The following is an 18179-nucleotide window of genomic DNA, read 5'->3' on the forward strand; positions in this document are numbered from 1 at the left end:
CCCCCCCGCCCTGCCCTCCCCCCGCCCTCCCCACCTCCCCTCCCCGCCTCCCCTCCCCGCCTCCCCTCCCCACCTCCCCTCCCCACCTCCCCCCAGCCCTCCCCTCCCCCCAGCCCTCCCCTCCCCACCTCCCCCCGCCCTCCCGCCCTCCCCTCCCCACCTACCCCTCCGCTCTCCCCTCCCCACCTACCCCCCGCCCTCCCGCCCTCCCCTCCCCACCTACCCCTCCGCTCTCCCCTCCCCACCTCCCCTGCCCTCCCCTCCCCACCTACCCCCCCGTCCTGCCCTCCCCCCCGCCCTCCCCACCTCCCCACCTCCCCTCCCCGCCTCCCCACCTCCCCCCGCCTCCCCTAGCCACCTACCCCCCCACTTCCCCCCTCCTCTCCTCCCCCCGCCCTCCCCACCTCCCCCCCCGCCCTCCCCGCCTCCCCACCTCCCCCCAGCCCTCCCCTCCCCCCGGCCCTCCCCACCTCCCCTCCCCACCTCCCCCCGCCACCTACCCCCCGCCCTCCCCTCTCCCCCCGCCCTCCCGCCCTCCCCTCCCCACCTCCCCACCTCCCCCCCGCCTCCCCTCCCCACCTCTCCCCCAGCCACCTCCCCCCCCCCGCCACCTACCCCCGCCCTCCCCTCCCGGCCTCCCCACCTACCCTCCCCCCCACCCTCCCCTCCCCACCTCCCCACCTCCCCCCCAGCCCTCCCCTCCCCGCCCCCCGCCCCCCCTCCCCGCCCCCCGCTTCCCCCGCCCTCCCCTCCCCACCTACCCCCGCTCTCCCCTCCCCACCTCCCCCGCCCTCCCCTCCCCGCCTACCCCTCCGCTCTCCCCTCCCCACCTCCCCCCGCCCTCCCGCCCTCCTCCCCACCTACCCCGTTCTCCCCTCCCCACCTCCCCTGCCCTCCCCTCCCCAGCTACCCCCGCTCTCCCCTCCCCACCTACCCCCGCTCTCCCCTCCCCACCTCCCCCGCCCTCCCCTCCCCACCTACCCCCACTCTCCCCTCCCCACCTCCCCTGCCCTCCCCTCCCCACCTACCCCCCTCCCCTCCCCACCTCCCCCGCCCTCCCCTCCCCACCTACCCCTGCCGCTCTCCCCCCGACCCCCCCTCCCACCCCGCAGCCGCCTCCACGCCGCCCTTCCTCACCAGACAGACCCGCAGAAGGACGTGAAGGCCGCGCTGAAGCACTACCGCCTGCCCACCATCACCAGGAAAGGCGGCGGCTGCTGAGCCGACCCGCCTCCCGCTCCGGCTGCGCACCTGCCACGGCCAGGCCCGGCCTCGGCGCCTGCGGGTGGACGAGGCCCCAGGAGACGCGGTGCGGTGCGGCCGCGGGAGGTAGGGAGGCCCGCGGCCCTGGACTGGGCCTGGACCGGCCGCTGCCGCTGCCGCTGCCGCTGCTGCCGCTGCCCTCGCGGCCTGGAGCCGCCAGGCCCGGAAGCCACGGCTGCACCGCGTTTGCACCCGACACTGCGCGGCGCTCCGGTGGAATATATTTGTAAACCGCCCATTCTAGGGTTTATTTCATTTTCACAACACAAAGGTCTGAAACAATCTTTTGCAAATTGTGTGTGTGCTCGTGTGCGCGTGCGTGCGCGCCCACACGCGTGTCAATCCTGGGACTTGAACTCGGAGCCTGGACACTGTCCCTGAGTGGTTTTGCTCGACTAGTACTTTACCACAGTGTCACTTCTGACATTTACTTGGTTGGTTAAAGTGTCTCACAGACTTTCCTTCCCAGGCTGGCTTCGAACCAAGATCTTCAGATTTCAGCTTCCTGAGTAGTTAGGATTACAGGCGTGAGCCTCCAGCGCCAGCTGATCTGTGAATTTGCACAGATCAGGCCAGGCATGAATGGTGCAGTCTGTAATCCCAGTGCTGGGGCAATGGAGGAGGAAGATGGAGGGTTGGAACCCGTGAGTGGGTGGCACATTGTGAGACCCTGCCTCACACCCAGCGAAGCATTCAGATGCGCTGTCTCTGATCGGTGCGCTCAGCTCAGCATGGCTGGGAGGTGGCCGGGCTTCCGCACCCTGCGCTCCAGCGGCTGCTCGCTGTGCTGCCCTGCCGGACGGCGGCGGGCTGGGCGCACCCCTCCAGTCCTTCACGCTCATGTTCTCCTGTCCAGACATTACAGGTGGCTCCTTTGTGTGAGCTTTGGGGTCACGTTGGAGTCAGTGAGCACTGCTCAGTGGTAGAACCATTAGAGAAGCGGTACAGCCTCCACCGTGGAGCCCTGCTGCGCCTCTCCCCCTCCTCCCCAGCTCTGGGGCACGGTCCTCGCAGCCTTGTTTCCTGGGTGCCAAAAGAAAGTTGTCCAGGGGCTGGGAAGGTGGCTCAGTGGTAGAGCGCTTGCCTTGCAAGCATGAGGCCCTGGGTTCGATTCTTTAGCACCACATAAGCAAAAAGAAAAAAAGCCGGAAGTGGCACTGTGGCTCCAGTGGTAGAGCGCTAGCCTTGAGCTGAAGAGCTGAAGGACAGCGCTCAGGCCTAGAGTTCAAGTCCCACAACCAAAAAAGAAAAAAAGAAAGAAAGAGAAAGAGAGAGAGAGAGAAAGAAAGAAAGAAAGAGAGAGAAAGAAAGAAAAGAAAGGGCTGGGAAGGTGGCTCAGTGGTAGAGCGCTTGCCTTGCATGCCTGAGGCCCTGGGTTCAGTTCCTCAGCACCAGGTAAGCGAAAAAGAAAAAACCCGGAAGTGGCGCTGTGGCTCAAGTGGTAGAGTGCCAGCCTTGAGCTGAAGAGCTGAGGGACAGCGCCCAGGCCCAGAGTTCAGGCCCCACGACAGGCAAAAAAAAAAAAAAAAGTCCAAACTGGTTTGGCTCTGGGGGTGGGATGGGAGCACAGCAGAGGAATTGCAGCCGCGGTCTGGCGGCCATGTCTCTGTTGGCCAGGCACTGACACTCAGCCAAGTTCCTACTAACGACCCCCTCCCCCTCCCTCTCCACTTCACCTTCCTCCTCCTCACCCTCCTCCTCCTCTTCCTCCTCCTCCATCCTGGGGCTTGAACTTGGAGCCTAGGCACTGTCCCTGAGTTCTTAAGTTGAGCACTCTACCACGTGGAGCCACGGAATCACTTCGTTTCCTGGTGGTTCATTGGAGATAAGAGTTTTATAGGGGGCTGGGAAGGTGGCTCAGTGGTAGAGCGCTTGCCTTGCATGCATGAGGCCCTGGGTTCGGTTCCTTGGTACCACATAAGCAAAAAGAAAAAAGCTGGAAGTGGCGCTGTGGCTCAAGTGGTAGAGCGCTAGCCTTGAGCTGAAGAGCTGAGGGACAGCGCCCGGGCCCAGAGTTCAGGCCCCACGACCGGACCCCCCCCCCAAAAAAAAAAAAAGTTTTATAGACTTTCCTGCCCAGGCTGGCTTTGAACCACGACCCTCACTCCCTGAGTAGCTAGGATTACAGGCATGAGCCACAACAGGCCTTTAACTACAGGACAGGCAAAGGTTCTCCCACTGAGCTGAACCCCGCCCTCTATTGAGCCCCTTTTATTTTGGAATGTACATGATGTTCCATGCGCCTTCTTTTTCCTCTTCAGACTTGACTGTTGGGACGAGTTTTGGGGGTTCGAGTTTAGTCTCGTCCTGTTGGGGCAGACCTGTGACCTCTCCCACCACCCCTGTCCCGGGCCACAGAACAGCTGGGCAGTGGAAGGGGGGCCTGAGCCACCCCCACCCCAGGGCCAGACCAGAAATGAGGCTGGTGGACAAGCGGCTGGGGGAGAGGGGGTTCGTGCTGGGACAGGCCCCCGCCCACACCTCCCTGAGACCCCTGTAGGGGCCCGACGGGCAGCCCCGTGTTGCTGCTCATCGCCTGAGTCCGTTTCAGTGGGTGCTGCACAGGGCTCGCGGCTCTGGGTGGCTAGGTCCCGCCAGCCCAGGAAGCGCCCAGAGATGCCACGGGCTCAGGCATGCCACCGTTGAAGACCAGAGGCACTGTGTGAGCGCCGCTCCCCTTCACACACAGGAAGGGAGGCAAATCCACGCCCGCCCGTCCTCCTGTGGAATGCGGACCTGGTGGGCAGGTGCTGGGGTTCTCCGTGTCCCGCAGCGGCCGCACCCGGGGCAGGAGGGGAGGCCCCGGGGACCACGCTCACCCGCAGAGTGGGCCGCCGTCACGGAGCACAGGGTGGGCTTGGCAGGAGGGAGGCTGGGCTTCCACAGGTTTGGCCACCCGTGGGCTTCCTGCATTTCTCCTGGCGTTCTCTGCGGGCCCCGCTGTGGGCAGTGCTGGCTGCTCTGAGCTCGGCCTGGCTCAGAGCCCCAGGATGCCGCTGGCGCTGCTGCCTGAGCCCATTTCTGGCAAGTGCACGGCCGCCCGGCCAGGCCCACCAGCATGAAGCATGAAGCGCGCACCGAGCTCTGAGTGTCACCTTCCCCACCGCTCCTGCCCTCCTCCCCCCCCCCATGCCTGCCGAGCGCCCAGCCTGTGAGCCTGTGACACTCCCCCAGCATGCACCCCTCCGGAGATCCAGGGAAGGGAAGTGGGGCACAGGGCACCGAGTGGGCCTGGTGGTTGGGCAGAGCCAGCGCAGACACGGTGGGAAGATGGGACATAGGGCATCCACTGTGCAGATCACTGGGCGGCAGTGACCCTGTGACCCCCCCCATCACCCCCCCATTTCCACTCTCCCTTTGCAGGAAGGGAGGCTGCCAGGCCTGAAGTCGCCAGCAGCAGCACGGCAGCAGCCTCTTCCAGGCCCCCGCACACAGGCCTGGCACGCAGCACGCAGCAGGTAAGCTGCCGCACTGCGCTCGCTGAGCACGGGTTGATTGATGAGGGGGGAGCTGTCTTGGACCAGCCTTAGGAACAGCCAGAAAGGTCTGTTCAGGCACAGGGGCAGCCTGCAGCGAGCTAGAACAGCCTGAGCGCAGCTGGCAACCTGGCGCAGGCCCCAGAGAAGGGTGACAGGCAGGCCCAAGCACTCAGTGACACCAGCTTCTTCCAGATGAGTCGATGCTGGCGGGAACACGACGAGGTCATCGTCAAACTGCTTTAGTGTTGTTTGTAGTGCTTGGGGATGAAATCCAGGGCTGGCCTCATGCTAAGCAAATTGCTCTACTACTGAACCACACCCTCAATCCTATTTGAGGCAATGCCTTACTGAGTTGTGATCTTCCTGCCTGTTTCCTGTGTAGCTAGGATTACAGGCATGTACTATCACACCCAGCTAATTGTCACACTAATTACTGCCGTGGTGTTCATGAGATTTCCACCTGTCATTTCCCTATACACGCAGGTACTTGGGGCTCACTAGGTTTAAGAACTGTGGACTTCAGGGCGGCATTTTTTCTTTGTAGTCAGTGCTTGAGAATGACCAAAATATCAAAGTACTTTGAAACGCTGTGCTTTGCCTATGGTCATTCAGAATGGGATTTATAAGTTGGTTAAGAGGGGCTGGGAAGGTGGCTCAGTGGTAGAGTGCTTGTCTTGCATGCTCAAGGCCCTGGGTTCGATTCCTCAGCACCACATAAGCAAAAAGAAAAAAGCCAGAAGTGGCGCTGTGGTTCAAGTGGTAGAGTGCTAGCCTTGAGCTGAAGAGCTGAGGGACAGCGCCCAGGCCCAGAGTTCAGGCCCCATGACTGGACCCCCTCCCCCCCCCCCCAAAAAAAAAAGAATTAAAGATTCCTATTTTTCACTTAAAATGGTGAGTCCAGGTGTGGCTGCTGGGGCACACTTACATCCCTAGCCAGGTGTGGCAGTGCACACGTAGTCCCCTGGCATTCGAGGCCAGCCCAGGGTGTTCGGCTGGCCTTGGGCGGGGGAAGCCCAGGGCGGCCCCTGCAGCCGCTTCCCATCCGCAGCCGCTTAACAAAATTTCATCCAGATCATATTTGCAACATAATTTTAATATTAACGCTTTTGTGAATTAGAAAGACCACTCTTAAGTGATGAAAATTACTAGTGAGGGAGCTTGTTCCTCCAGTTGGAGAATTACATTATTTACACATAAAATACAGTTGATTGCATTGGAAACAATAGTATTAAAATAGGTTAACAGGTAAAAGGCGTCTTCATGCCTCGGTGGGCAGGAATCCACTGTGCACAGTCACTGGCTGTCAGCGTGGAACTATTTTAAGTGCAAACAATATTTAAAGTCTAGGACTGCAGCATGTCTTCCCGAACTGCGCGTTAAGTCAGAGGTAGCAGCGCTTTGTGAGTGCGCCAGCTGTCCTCTGACCACTACGGTATAAAAGTCAGTGCAACACCATAGAGAAGTGTTTCTAACAGCCCGAGGAGATTTCTTGTCCAAGAAATGTTGTACTTTACACTATGCATATTTGTATATATTACGTCTAGATGCGACTTAATCACACTGAGTTGTAGAGTGAGAAGCAGGAGGACTCGCACGTGTCTTCTTTTTCATCATAGCCCCAAGAGACTGACTTGCAAACGGGACAGCCTCTGGGCGAGCTGCGGGGCGCGGGGCGCGGGGCGCGGCGCCGCCCGCCAGTCCACAGGGCCTCCGGTGTGTCTCGGCCGGCGGCCCACCTGCTCCGGTGCGGTCAGGGCTCTGACGCGGTCTTCCTCACCCTCTGGTCCGCTGGCATCGCGGAGTCTGGTGCAGCAATGGGTCGCTACACTACCGTTCCACCTGGAGAGCTGGCCTGGTCTGGGGATGACAATAAGCCCTGCAAACAAAGCAGTTCGCATTACTCCAGCGAGACACAGGGCGAGGAGCCCAGCGTGCCCCACTCCGGCACGTGCGGAGCCACATCTGTCCAGCTGGCGTCCCCCCGTTCCCAGGGCTCGGCGCATCCATCCGTCTAGCCACTCTAGTCTCGCCAGAGGTAAGGCCTGGGCCTCAGCCCTGCCAGGAGGAGAGGCCGGCAGCATGGGGGGGAGGGTGTGTGGAGGGGTCTCCGGGGCCCGAGACCAGGGTGCAGGTACTTCCTGGTACTTCCAGAGCCTTCAAGGCCTGTGGAGAGCCGCAGCTACACTGCCAGCCCTGCAGAGCCAGCTGGGCCCCAAGACGAGTCTGCAGGCAGGCACTTGCATAAGCGGTTTCCTCCCCAGGCCTCTTGCATCCTTGCATTCTTTTATTTTTAATTATTTTTGCCAGTCTTGGGGCTTGAACTCAGGGCCTGGGCGCTGTCCCTGAGCCTCTTTGTGCTCAAGGCTAGCGCTCTACCACTTGAGCCACAGCACCACTTCCAGGTTTTTCTGAGTAGTTTATTGGAGATAAGAGTCCTACAGACTTTCCTGCCCTGGCTGGCTTTGAACTGCAATCCTCAGACCTCAGCCTCCTGAGGTAGCTAGGCGTTCGGTCTGTCCTTGCATTCCTTAGCTGACCTTCAAGTGTGTTGACCCAGTAGGTAGGAGAGGGGCAGGGCCTGGCTGAGGACTCCTGCCAGGACGCTGCAGTGGGGCAGGCCCTCGAAGGGACAGCGGGAGCCCACACCTGCTCGGAAGCCGGGGGGCTCCACCCACCGGGAAGGAGCTCACGCTTTCCAGATGTGCAGTGCACAGCTCGCCTTGAACAGAAAGACTGCTTCCCCCTGCCCCTACTCTAGGCTGTGCACTTACCCCAAAGTTTGCTTCTCAGTTATGAGGAATAATTTGAAGATTATAAATAGTCCAAGGCAGAAGGCAGTGGTGCATGCCTGAAATCCTGTTCAAGAGGCTGAGATCCGAGGATTGAAGCCAGCCTTGGCAAGAAAGCCCATGAAACTCTTCTCTCTAGCTAACCACCAAAAAGCTGGGAGTGGAGCCGTGGCACAAGTGGTAAGAGCACTAGCCTTGAGCAAGAAAGGTCAGGGACAGCGCCTAGGCCTGAGGTCAAGCCCTAGGCCTGCACCAAAAATAATTGTTTTTTTAAAAAGGGTCACACTGGGGCTGCAGATTTTTGCTCAGCTCCACGAACGCACACTTTGCCCTGCGCCGAGCTGAGGGCTGCTTCCCACCGTCGGGCTGTAGGTGACAGCCGCAGACCAGCGCATCTGACAGACCTAGGGACATGAATAAGGGCTGACAATCTGAAACTGACCCCCAAGTCATCTGCCTGGTGATGTAGACCAGACAGAGGCTCAGCCGCGTGGGGCCGCCCTGCGCCCTGCCGTGCACAGTACTGGAGGCCCAGGAGTGACTCCGCAGTAGCTGCCCTGGCTGTAGCGGCCACATCCCAGCTACAAACAGCATTTCAAAGGCAAGCAGACTCGTCTATTTCACACACAGCTCATGTGCGGAGGCCGCAGCGCGGACACCTGCCCGCTTTGGTCGTCAGCGACCCCAGTGGCTGGGATGGCCTCGTGGGCAGCAGGGCTGTCCCCTGCTGTCTGTCGCCTGCGGGCTGCCGCCGCGGGCCTCAGTGGCCCTGGTGGGACAGTGGGGCCGGGGCGTGTCACACAGACGGAGGTGACCCAGTGAGATGCTGAGTCCTCCTCGCGGGCTGCAGGTGAGCACGGCTCAGGCTCCAGCCCGAGGGTGGCCTGCCCCCAGCCAGCCTCCCTGAACCCCCCCCAGCCAGCCTCCCTCCCTGACTCCCCAGCCACCCTGCCCTCCCCCCAGCCTCCCTCCCTCTCAAGTCAGGTGCTTGTGGGAGATCCTCTCAGGCTGAGCTCCTGTGCACCCCCTGGAGGCCCCCCTGCCATGCTGGGAAGGCCAGGTGTCGCCCCTTGTGGGCGGGAAGGGGACAGACCGGTGGGCTGGGCCTCCCGCCGTGGGCAGGCCCGAGTGCTCCGTGGCAGGCGCCCGCCGTGCTGGGGCCGTGGGGCCCCGGGTGTGAGGCCAGCAGCGTCGGGGGCTGAGGAGCGAAGGGGACGCGGGGCGGCGGCCCCGGGCGAGGACGGCCCGGCACTGCGGCGGGCATCACTGGCGTGGCCTCTTCCCGCCCCGGCGGCCACTGCTGGCGCAGCCCTGGGCTCCGTGGGACACTGGCTGGGGGCGGCCGGGCACACGCGGGGCCGTTGAAGGCCGCTGCCCCGCCCCCTGCTGCCCCCACCCCCTCCCTCCAAGGGGAGCCCCCGCCCCCCGCACCTCGCAGCCAAGCCGCCCGGACCTAGTGGTCACCTGGTTTCTCGTGGGGATTTCATGTCGGCACTGAGGAGCTCCCCAGCTCCTGGGCTGGGCAGGAACCACCAGCGTGGCCAGGAAACGCCATTTTAAAGACAACTTACAAGAAAGGAAGGCACGTGTGCGTGCCCCGCCCTAGTGGGCACTGCATCAGGGAAAGGGACCCCTGAAGTCACGTCCGCTTCCTCACGCGACGCGTGAGTATCTGGGAGGAAGGAGCCTCAGGGCCAAGCTGTGGGGAGGCCGGGACGCTGGGGCTGCGCGCCAGGCCCAAGACGCTGTCTGGCCAACTCCCAGACGGACCTCGCTGCGGGCTGCATCCAGTCCAGACCTGGAGTTGGGGGGCTGGGGTGCCCAGGGAGAAGGCAGGCCCTGGCATCTTCACCCAGGCTCTGCCGGAATTCCCCCCACTAATGTCAGGCGCGGACCAGCAGTGACGCGCTTACTTGTAGAGTGAGAGGCACAAAAAAAGGACAAGAAACACCTGCCAGGCGAACTTCCTGCCACCCCTGCTCCTAGGTGGCTGCATTTCTCTTCACTGCATGAAGCCATCATTCATCAGCAGGGGGTTGTGCACACCTATCATCCCAGCACATTCGGAGCTGCTGTAGGAAAGAGTGGGAGAAGCCAGGGCTGAGGAGCCTCTGGTCTGTCCCTGACTGCAGTGATGACAGGGTGGGCGCTGGGCAGCCTCTGGGGTCGCCCCTATCCCTGCCCACAACTAGCTGCTTGTCCAGGCCCTGACACGCTGGCTCTTCCTGCTTGCCGCCAGCCCCCTCCTGCCCCCGATGGAAGATGGCACGCAGGACCCGTGCCCCCTGGTCGCTACCACAGAAGACAGCACCGAGTGCATTGTCAGGAAAGCGGGAAAGGGAGGGCGTGGCCCGTCGAGGGCGGCCCGAGACACGCAGGCGGGAAGACGGGGCCTGGGGGAGCTGAAGCCACTGTGGCGGAAGGGCAGCACGGACGGGAGGGTCGAGGTCTGCTGGGCCATGGCCGGCCTGTAGGACCCCCCCCCCCCCGCCCCGCCCCGCCCAGGACAGCAGACGGGCGCTCAGGCCTGCCCGCCCTTGGCCATCACCCTGGATCCACACATCCGCACCCTCCCTCGAAGCCTCGCCGGTCCACCAGCTCCTGCTGCCCTGCCTGGCCTCAGGCTCAAAGCTCAGGCAAGCGCTGGGCACCAGAGGCGGGAACGTGGCCCACCCGCCCAGAAAGAGCCTCCCAGGGCGGCCCGTGGCCCTGTCACAGCAGCAGCATTGACACATTTCACTAGGTGTCAGGGGTGACACGCTCAGCTCAGGCACGGGAGGCAGCGCCTCACGGGGCTGATCATCTTGCAGCATTTGGAAGCGTTTGTGTGGGCTCACTGAACATTCGCAAGGATCAGATGCGAAATGACTACTGAAAACTACATGACAGAGCAGCGACGCGCGTTTATTTAACGTCAGCGGACAGTGGACAAGCTCCAGGCGCTGCAGCACGGCCGGGTGTCGGAGGCCTCAGCTGTGGCAGTGACGAGGGGACAGCTACAAAACAAAGCAGCGAAACAAACGTGATTTGCTGGGAATAATAAAGTTACCAACTTGATACTCAAGCTTCGGTAATTACTGCCAACACTTAAGAACTGTTACTGGTGTTGCATGTTAGGAAAGCGCTATGGAATTTATTCGAGTTGTAAAGGAATTCGATGAGTGTTCAAAAAATACATGTCATGTCAGTTCTACTTTTGCTTTTTCACTGAGGGAAAATATCCACACGATTTTCTACCCCGTCACCCACAACCTTCAATCCACTTAGGTGTACAGACTGCAACCGCAGGACATTGGTCTTTGCACTTGGGAGATAGCAGCTTCACCAGGGCGTGGACTGCACGGGGGACACGCAGTGGCCGAGCTGTGCCCCTGGGGGCAGCGTCTCCATTTTGAACTTGAGATCTCAGTCGCAAAGGTGACAGTTAACCCAGAGCAGCTGCCAACAGCCAGGGTGGGAGGCGTGCTGGACAAGGCTCAGGACAGTGGGCAGAGCCGTAACCCAGGGGGACCAGAAGCCGCACCCAGGGCAGCCTTGGCCCCAGAGCTGGGCCGCAGGATGCAGGCGGGACCTCGGCGGTCCCGTCACTGTGCTGCGTACATGCTGGCCACCTGCAGCGCTGTGTGGCGTCTGGGTCCTGAAAGGCGCCTCTAGCCCTCCTGGCTCTTCGGCCAGCTCCTTTTCGGAGTTTCCTCAACCGACATCTTCCTCCGGGCAGGGGGAAACGGCCTCTCCTGCAGCTGCACACAGGAGCCTCACCAATGCCAGGACACATTGAACACTTAAGATGGGGGGGGGGTGTCATGGGGGAGGTTGGTGGTTCTTAGAGCTTTGTGATTGCTAGGCAAATGCTCTCCTGCTTGAACCACGCTTCCAACCCATTTTGTGCTGGTTATTTTTGAGCTAGGATCCCACTTTTGCCCAGACTGGCGCAGGCCAGGCTGTTCCTTCTACCGGCCCTCCTCACAGAGCTGCGGGGCCAGCAGCTGGGGTTAGTCACGTCCAGCTGTGCCAGATGTGGATGGGAGGTAAGAAAGAAGAAGGGGGGCACAGAGCTAAGCCAAGTGCAGGGCCTCAGGTGTGAAGGCCAAGGCCAGAGCCCACCCTGGGCACTCGCATATACCCACGCAGACCACCGAGGTCCATGGCCTTTCTTCCCCCCTATCTTGGGGGAGGGGGCGCGCCCCCTCCGGGCCCATGGCTCGAGGCCTTCCGCCCCGGCCTCTCCTTCCCCCCTTCCTGACCCTTCCCAGCCCTTGTTGGCAGGGTTCTGGGCAGGCCACCCGAGCCCGGGGGCCTCCGGAGCACCCCTGTGCAGGCCTCTCGAGGGGCTCCCCTTTGGCCAGGGACGCCGGGCGGGGGTGCGGTCGGCGTGTCCGCCAGGCGGGAGCCCCGGATGGAGGCCCCGGCTGCCATCCGCGCGCAGAGCCGGCGCGGGGCGGCCCGCCCGCCATGGACGCGACCGCGGAAGCCGGCAGCCTCGCCCGCCCAGCCGTGCCTTCCTCCAGGGGCCGGGTTCGAAAAGGCGTTTGGCTCCGGAGGCTGCCCCCGCCCGCACAGCGCCCCCGCCCCGCACAGCGCCCCCGTCCCGCACAACGCCCCCGTCCCGCACAGCGCCCCCCCCCGCCCCGCACAGCGCCCCCGTCCCGCACAGCGCCCCCCCCCCGCCCCGCACAGCGCCCCCGCCCCGCACAGCGCCCCCGTCCCGCACAGCGCCCCCCGCCCCGCACAGCGCCCCCGCCCCGCACAGCGCCCCCTCCGTCCCGCACAGCGCCCCGCACAGCGCCCTCATCCCGCACAGCGCCCCCCCGCCCCGCACAGCGCCCCCCCCCGCCCCGCACAGCGACCTCATCCCGCACAGCGCCCCGTCCCGCACAGCGCCCCCGTCCCGCACAGCGCCCCCCACAGCGCCCTCATCCCGCACAGCGCCCCCCACAGCGCCCTGGTCCCGCACAGCGCAGCGCCCCCGTCCAGCACAGCGTCCCGCACAGCGCCCCACCCACTGCCAAAGGGGGCGGAGTCGGGGAGCAGAGGGGACGCCGGGGCCAGGCCTCCCTCGGGCGGCCGGGGCAGAGGGTCCCCAGGGGCCCAGCCAGACGGGACACGCCTCTCCTCCGCAGACGCGGTGCGGACGCCCCCCCCCAGCCAGTCCTTGCCCCGCTGGGCCTGCGCAGCGGGTCGGCGCCCTGGGAACGCGGGGTCACGGTGGCCTCACCCCCCTTACCTGTGCGTAGCCCAGGGGAGTCCTGAATTTCCAGACTGCACACTCGCTGTCTCAGCAGCATTAGAATTTCTACCACCGTGCAGGTGTGCAAAGTGCGTGACCCCATCGCTAAGCCCCGCGCAGCCCACGGCCCCCAGGCTGGGACGGGCCGCCCCACGACGAACGCTCCTAGGAACAAAGGACCAGATGCCCGGGTAGCTGGGACACTGACAATCGCTCGGCTCGGCGTGGAAAGGCCCTGGCATGGGGGGGGGGGGGGGCGCGCCATGGCCACGCGGAACAGCAGCCACTGTGCGGGGTGCAGGATGGGCCCGGGGTGCGTGGATCGGGCCGTGGGCACTCAGAAGTGGCAGCGGCCCTGGCCCCCAGCCCAGCCTGTGGGGAGGCTGAGGTAAGGGGGCGGGGGGAGGGACAGGCCCATGGATTTTGACAAGGCAGAAACACTTGCAAAACCACACTCACTCCTCACACTACTCAGCGCTCTACAGGATCACAAAGGTACACAAAACAAAAAGGACCAAGTGCCAAAATACACAGCTCTCAACACAAGTTCTACAGCTCCAAGAGCCTCCAGATCCACCAGAAAGCGACTGAAACCAACTTCTGAACGCCTGAGACCCCCAGGAGCCACTCGCTTCACCCCAGACCCCAGACCCCAGACCCCAGTCCCCGGACGCAGCACTCGCAGCACTGGGCCCTAGGCCAGCGTCTGCGTCCCAGAGGCCCCAGGGCCCAGCCGCCCTCCGGCACCCTGTGCGCACCCAGCACCCACGGAGCAGCACTGGACGGCCACGCGGGCTGACCACCGCCTGCAGCCACACCTTCCTGACCCAGAGGGATGGGAAAACCAAAGGCAACAGAAGCTCTCTTGTCCGGGGCCACGTGGGGGAGCCCACACGCGACACATCCACCTCGTTTCCGGGCAGGTCACTCTCCAGGCTCTGGAGCAGGTGGAGATTTTCGTGCACAGAGTCTCAATCAAAGTTCTACAAACTGCTTCTTTGAAAAAAGATGTTTATTAAACAATTTTAAATTGTCATAAAATGACTAAAATGGGTTTTTAAAAATTAAGGCTCTTTCTGTGGATTGCCAGAACAATGTAAAAATAATATCAATCAACCCTGCTGAACGCTTTGTTCCTAAAGTTAAATTTCATCAATTCCTACACATTTTTATGATTTAAGATAAAAAATTGGACTACAAATGACAGTTATTGGCCATCTGTACTGAACACACACTCTGATCAGGTGTACAATAGTCTAGTTGAGTAGTTAGGCAAAAATATTCCAGTTAAAGCATAAACTGTAATTTCAGCACGTTAAAGGCGTTGCTTCCCCATGCTGTCATGATTGCCCTAGAACTGAAATACTCTGGCACAGGACGCTGACCGGGGCTCTGCAGACTCCTGCAAGGACGACCGACTCGGCTGGCAATTAGTTGGATTATATATTTTTTTTTTCTCCGCGCTCTAAGGTGGATTCTCAAATGATTCAGAATTACATGGCATGCAGTATCCAAAATTATGGCTCTGATGCATTTAGTTTTACATTAGGAATAAGAAGTGTCATTCACATTCATTGTACACCCCACCCCTCCCCCGCTGGCTAGCCCCGCTCTCGGTCCGGGCAGCGTTAAGGGTTAAAACTTACCACTTTCCCAGGCCTTCCCCATGTGCAAATAAATCCCTCCTGACAAGCAGTGACTATACAGTCTTCAAGAAAAATTAATACAGTCAGTCTTTCGTGCGCGATCTTTTTACAGATCAGCGGCTCTAACAGGGGGACGTCTTCCATCCGAGGACACAGGGGCGTCCCCAGAGTTTTAGCGGGGTCCGTTCTGGCTTTCGTAACTAGATTCAGTTTGTCACTGCTCTTGCTAGAAATGTGTCCCATGCTGTGGTTCCGCTTGTGGTCTTTCTCGTGGTGCCTCTCCTTCCGGTCGTGCAGCGAGAGGGTTGCGAACTTGCTGACGCCGGCGGCGAGGGCCCCGTCGGGGACGCTGCTCTTGCTGCCCGCGCTGGACACGGCCGAGTGCGGGAGGCTGTTGGACCGCGGCAGCGGAGGGGGCACCGAGGTCCCGGGCGTGGCGACACTGTTGCCATTGCTCCCGGCGGGAGGGCTGGTGGCGTTCATGACATTGGTGTGTGTCCTGGCCCTCGACAGGGGTTGGTGGGGGAAAAGAATGTCTTCCGTGAGGTCCCACAAGCACAGCTGTGTGTCCTGGCCCACCGAGCCGAACCGATACGTGACGCTCACGGGGCGGCTGTCGGTCGAGTTCCGCTTGGACAGCCTGGACTGTGTGCTGTTGGCTCGGTCTCTGCCGAAGTGCAGAAGGTCCTGGAAGTCCTCGTCGCTGCCGCTGAACTCCAGCGGGTCGCTCTCGTCCACACTCGTGGTGTAGGGGTCGAACGCCACCACGCTGACCCACGACTTGTGCCCGTGGCCCCTGGCTATGACCCGGCAGTCCACAAAGGACCAGACCGTCACCAGGTCGTCCTCGCCGCCCGTCACGATGTACTTGCCGTCCGGGCTCCAGCACACACACAGCAAGCCCCCAAAGTAGCTTTTCATCGTGCCGTGCAGCTCCACCGCGTCGAAGTTGAACACGCGCAGAAACCCGTCCTGGCTCACGCACGCTAAGAACTTGCCATCTGGGGAGAAAGCAAACTCGTTGAGGGCCCCCTCGCCCACCGTCCACTTAAGGAGAGGGTTCCTCGTGGATTTGCTCTTGCAAGTGTGCACGGCAAAGCTCTCTCCCTGCTTCAGAAGCTGGTAGTGGGGGGCTGTGGTGCCACAAGTGTGCTCCACATTATACAAGTACATGTTCCCACTCGAATGGGCTACTAGGAAAAGGCTTTCCGAGCCGGGCACCCATTTGACACAGCTTACGCGTGACTTGTCTATTAGTCTCTGTGAAGACAAAGGAGAACACGTTATCACAATAGAGAAGTTGTACAGGAACTCGTGCGTGCTTCTCGGGGAGGGCCGCGCGCGCCCCGCCAGGCCTCCGCACTGGCACTTATCCTGCCGATGGCTGGCCAGCCCGAGCCCTGGGCCCAGGAGAACCCGCTCTAGCCCTGCGCACGGGGGTCGGGCCCCCTGTGGCCCTGACGGAGGAGCGGCTCATCGTGAGCAAGTGCGCGCTGAGAGCCCGTGCCAGCCCAGACGCCGGGCTGCGTGGCACGCCAGCGAGACTCGGGTTCGTGGAGCCGCAGCTTGCTCTCCACGGACGCGCGGAAAGCCTCTGTCCACGCAGCTTTCTCGGCGTCCACCGTGCCCGCGGGTCACGCGCCCCTGCTCTGTGGCACGAGGCGGGGTCCGAGGGCAGCCCGCAGCCCCCCTCCCCCCCACGCACGCTAGCCTGGAAGATCTCAACCCCCCCCCACACACACACCCAGCACGAGGCAGAGGACGCCGCTGTCCACGCACTGCCGGCCCACGCGCCCGTCGCCCGCCAGCGGCCACAGGGCAGCAGTCGGGTCTTGGAGACCAAAAGAACAAAGTCATCAAGTGCGAGGCACCAGGCGCCAAGCGAGCAGGTGGCCGGGGCCCGGGCCGGGCCGGGAACCCACGCGTGCTCACGGCCTCCACGGCGTGCGCTCGGGAGGCTGCTGCGTCTCCAAGTCCTGACTGGGAACAACTTCTGCCAAAAGTCTCACCATACCACTGCCCTGCACAAGGGCTGCTAGACACACTGATGTGGTGTGCACATCCTGCACTTGTGTGCACACTCGTGCATGCACACACACGCACACACACCTGAGGGCTGAAAGACACACTGATGTGTACACACCCTGCACACACATACACACACACACACCTTGACTGTGACTGTGTCTGCTGGGTGTGGTACTGTTACAGAAGAAGACAAAAACAAAGTAACTTCACTGTTAAACAAAGGCTGGGGCAAGTGGTCTGCCATGGACCGGCAGCCATGCCTGTGAGCAGCACTGCGTTCCAGCCAGCAGCACAGAATTAATTAAGAATAACAGGCTGGGAAGGTGGCTCAGTGGTAGAGTGCTTGCCTCGCATGCATGAGGCCCTGGGTTCCATTCCTCAGCACCACATAAGCAGAAAAAGCTGGAAGTGGTGCAGTGGCTCAAGTGGTAGAGCGCTAGCCTTGAGCTGGAGAGCTGAGGGACAGCGCCCAGGCCCAGAGCTCAGGCCCCATGACTGACAAAAAGTTTGAAAAAAAAAAAAAGATGGAAAGGAAATTAATGAGCCATACCAGTTTATTACATAAACATGAGACCTCGGACACTGGATCGGTAAGGAAGGACCCAGAGGAGGCGGGAAGTGGCTGCACACAGCACGGGAGCCATGCGGGGCCAGGGCAGGAGGCGCAGGGCTCGCGACAGCAGCTGGCCGCCATCAGAGGCGCAGCGCTGTCCTCCCGCCCCTGCCTCTTCCATGTCCTCCTAGTGACCCTCCTGTAACTGGCACCTGACCAAGAGAATGGCAAGCACTAAAAGCGGAGCAGCACCCCGGCAGGGTGCATCCGACACACGGTTCTTCAGCAGAGGATCCGAGCATGGCACTGTGGGGGGCCGGCGGCTTACAGCTCCCGAGGCCCTCCGCTCGAGCCCACGGGCACGCCACCTCACCTGGGCAGAGGCCTTGTCGGGTGTGCTTGGCCAGCTGACCCCGGAACAGCAGCTCTCCAGCTCTGCGCCTTGCCAAACCCCATACACAATGAAAACCACTTCACTTGTACCTATCCACGGTGCACATTTTTATGGACATGAAAACTCCCAGCAGTGTGGCTTCTTTCATTTGAGGTTTAAGAAAAGCACAGGCAACCAGGCCCCAGTGGCCCCAGGTACTCAGCAGGCTGAGATCGGAGGATCATGATTCAAAGCCAGCCCAGGGTGAAAGTCTGTGAGGCTCTTACCTACAATTAACCACCAACAAAGCCAAAGTGGAACTGTGGCTCAAGTGGTAGAGTGTTAACTTTGAGCAAAAAAGCTCAGGGACAGTTCCTAGGCTGTGAGTTCAAGCCCCAGGAACAGCACCAAAAAACAAAACCAGCCCAAAACATTCCAGTATTAAAAAATAGGTAGTCCTATGCAGGGCGCTGGTGGCTCACACCCGTCATCCTAGCTACTCAGGAGGCTGAGATCTGAGGATGCAGTTTAAAGCCAGCCCGGGCAGGAGAGACCGTGAGACTCTTATCTCCAATAAACCACCAGAAAACCGGAAGTGGCGCTGTGGCTCAAGTGGTAGAGCGCTAGCTTTGAGCTGAAGAGCTGAGGGACAGCGCCCAGGCCCAGAGTTCAAGCACCATGACCGACCAAAAAAAAAAAAAAAAAAAAAAAGAGCCAGCCCGGGCAGGAAAGTCCATGAGATTTTTATCTCCAATTAACCATCAGAAAACCAGAAGTGGCGCTGTGGCTCAAGTGATAGAGCGCTAGCTTTGAGCTGAAAA

At 61.5% G+C, this 18179-nt stretch overlaps 2 protein-coding genes across 16 annotated transcripts in view; one reads left to right on the forward strand and one right to left on the reverse strand.

Annotated features, from left to right (window-relative positions):
• Positions 1-6374, forward strand: part of Mok (MOK protein kinase) — a 37839-nt gene extending 31465 nt beyond the window's left edge. Inside the window, exons 12-14 of one of the 2 annotated variants that reach the window (XM_069997546.1) lie at positions 1141-4010; positions 4627-4721; positions 6287-6374. In XM_069997546.1, the coding sequence (XP_069853647.1) occupies positions 1141-1221 (81 nt within the window). In that variant the 3' untranslated portion in view covers positions 1222-4010; positions 4627-4721; positions 6287-6374. Of the gene's footprint in view, positions 1-1140; positions 4600-4626; positions 4722-6286 lie in introns of those variants that run through there. The other variant, XM_069997545.1, reaches the window with a different exon arrangement.
• The window catches only part of Wdr20 (WD repeat domain 20), a 57013-nt gene continuing 44648 nt past the window's right edge, over positions 5815-18179 (reverse strand). For 8 of the 14 annotated variants that reach the window (XM_069997535.1, XM_069997533.1, XM_069997531.1 and 5 more), the window contains 2 exons: positions 14405-15664; positions 5815-6618 (listed from right to left, as the gene is read on the reverse strand). In XM_069997535.1, coding sequence (XP_069853636.1) covers positions 6565-6618; positions 14405-15664 — 1314 coding nt within the window. In that variant the 3' untranslated portion in view covers positions 5815-6564. Of the gene's footprint in view, positions 6619-14404; positions 15665-18179 lie in introns of those variants that run through there. The other 6 variants (XM_069997541.1, XM_069997544.1, XM_069997542.1 and 3 more) reach the window with 3 other exon arrangements.

This window comes from Dipodomys merriami, unplaced genomic scaffold (assembly GCF_024711535.1).
Source record: "Dipodomys merriami isolate MVZ:Mamm:240054 unplaced genomic scaffold, mDipMer1.0.p SCAF_50, whole genome shotgun sequence".
NCBI classification, from domain to species: Eukaryota; Metazoa; Chordata; class Mammalia; order Rodentia; family Heteromyidae; genus Dipodomys; species Dipodomys merriami.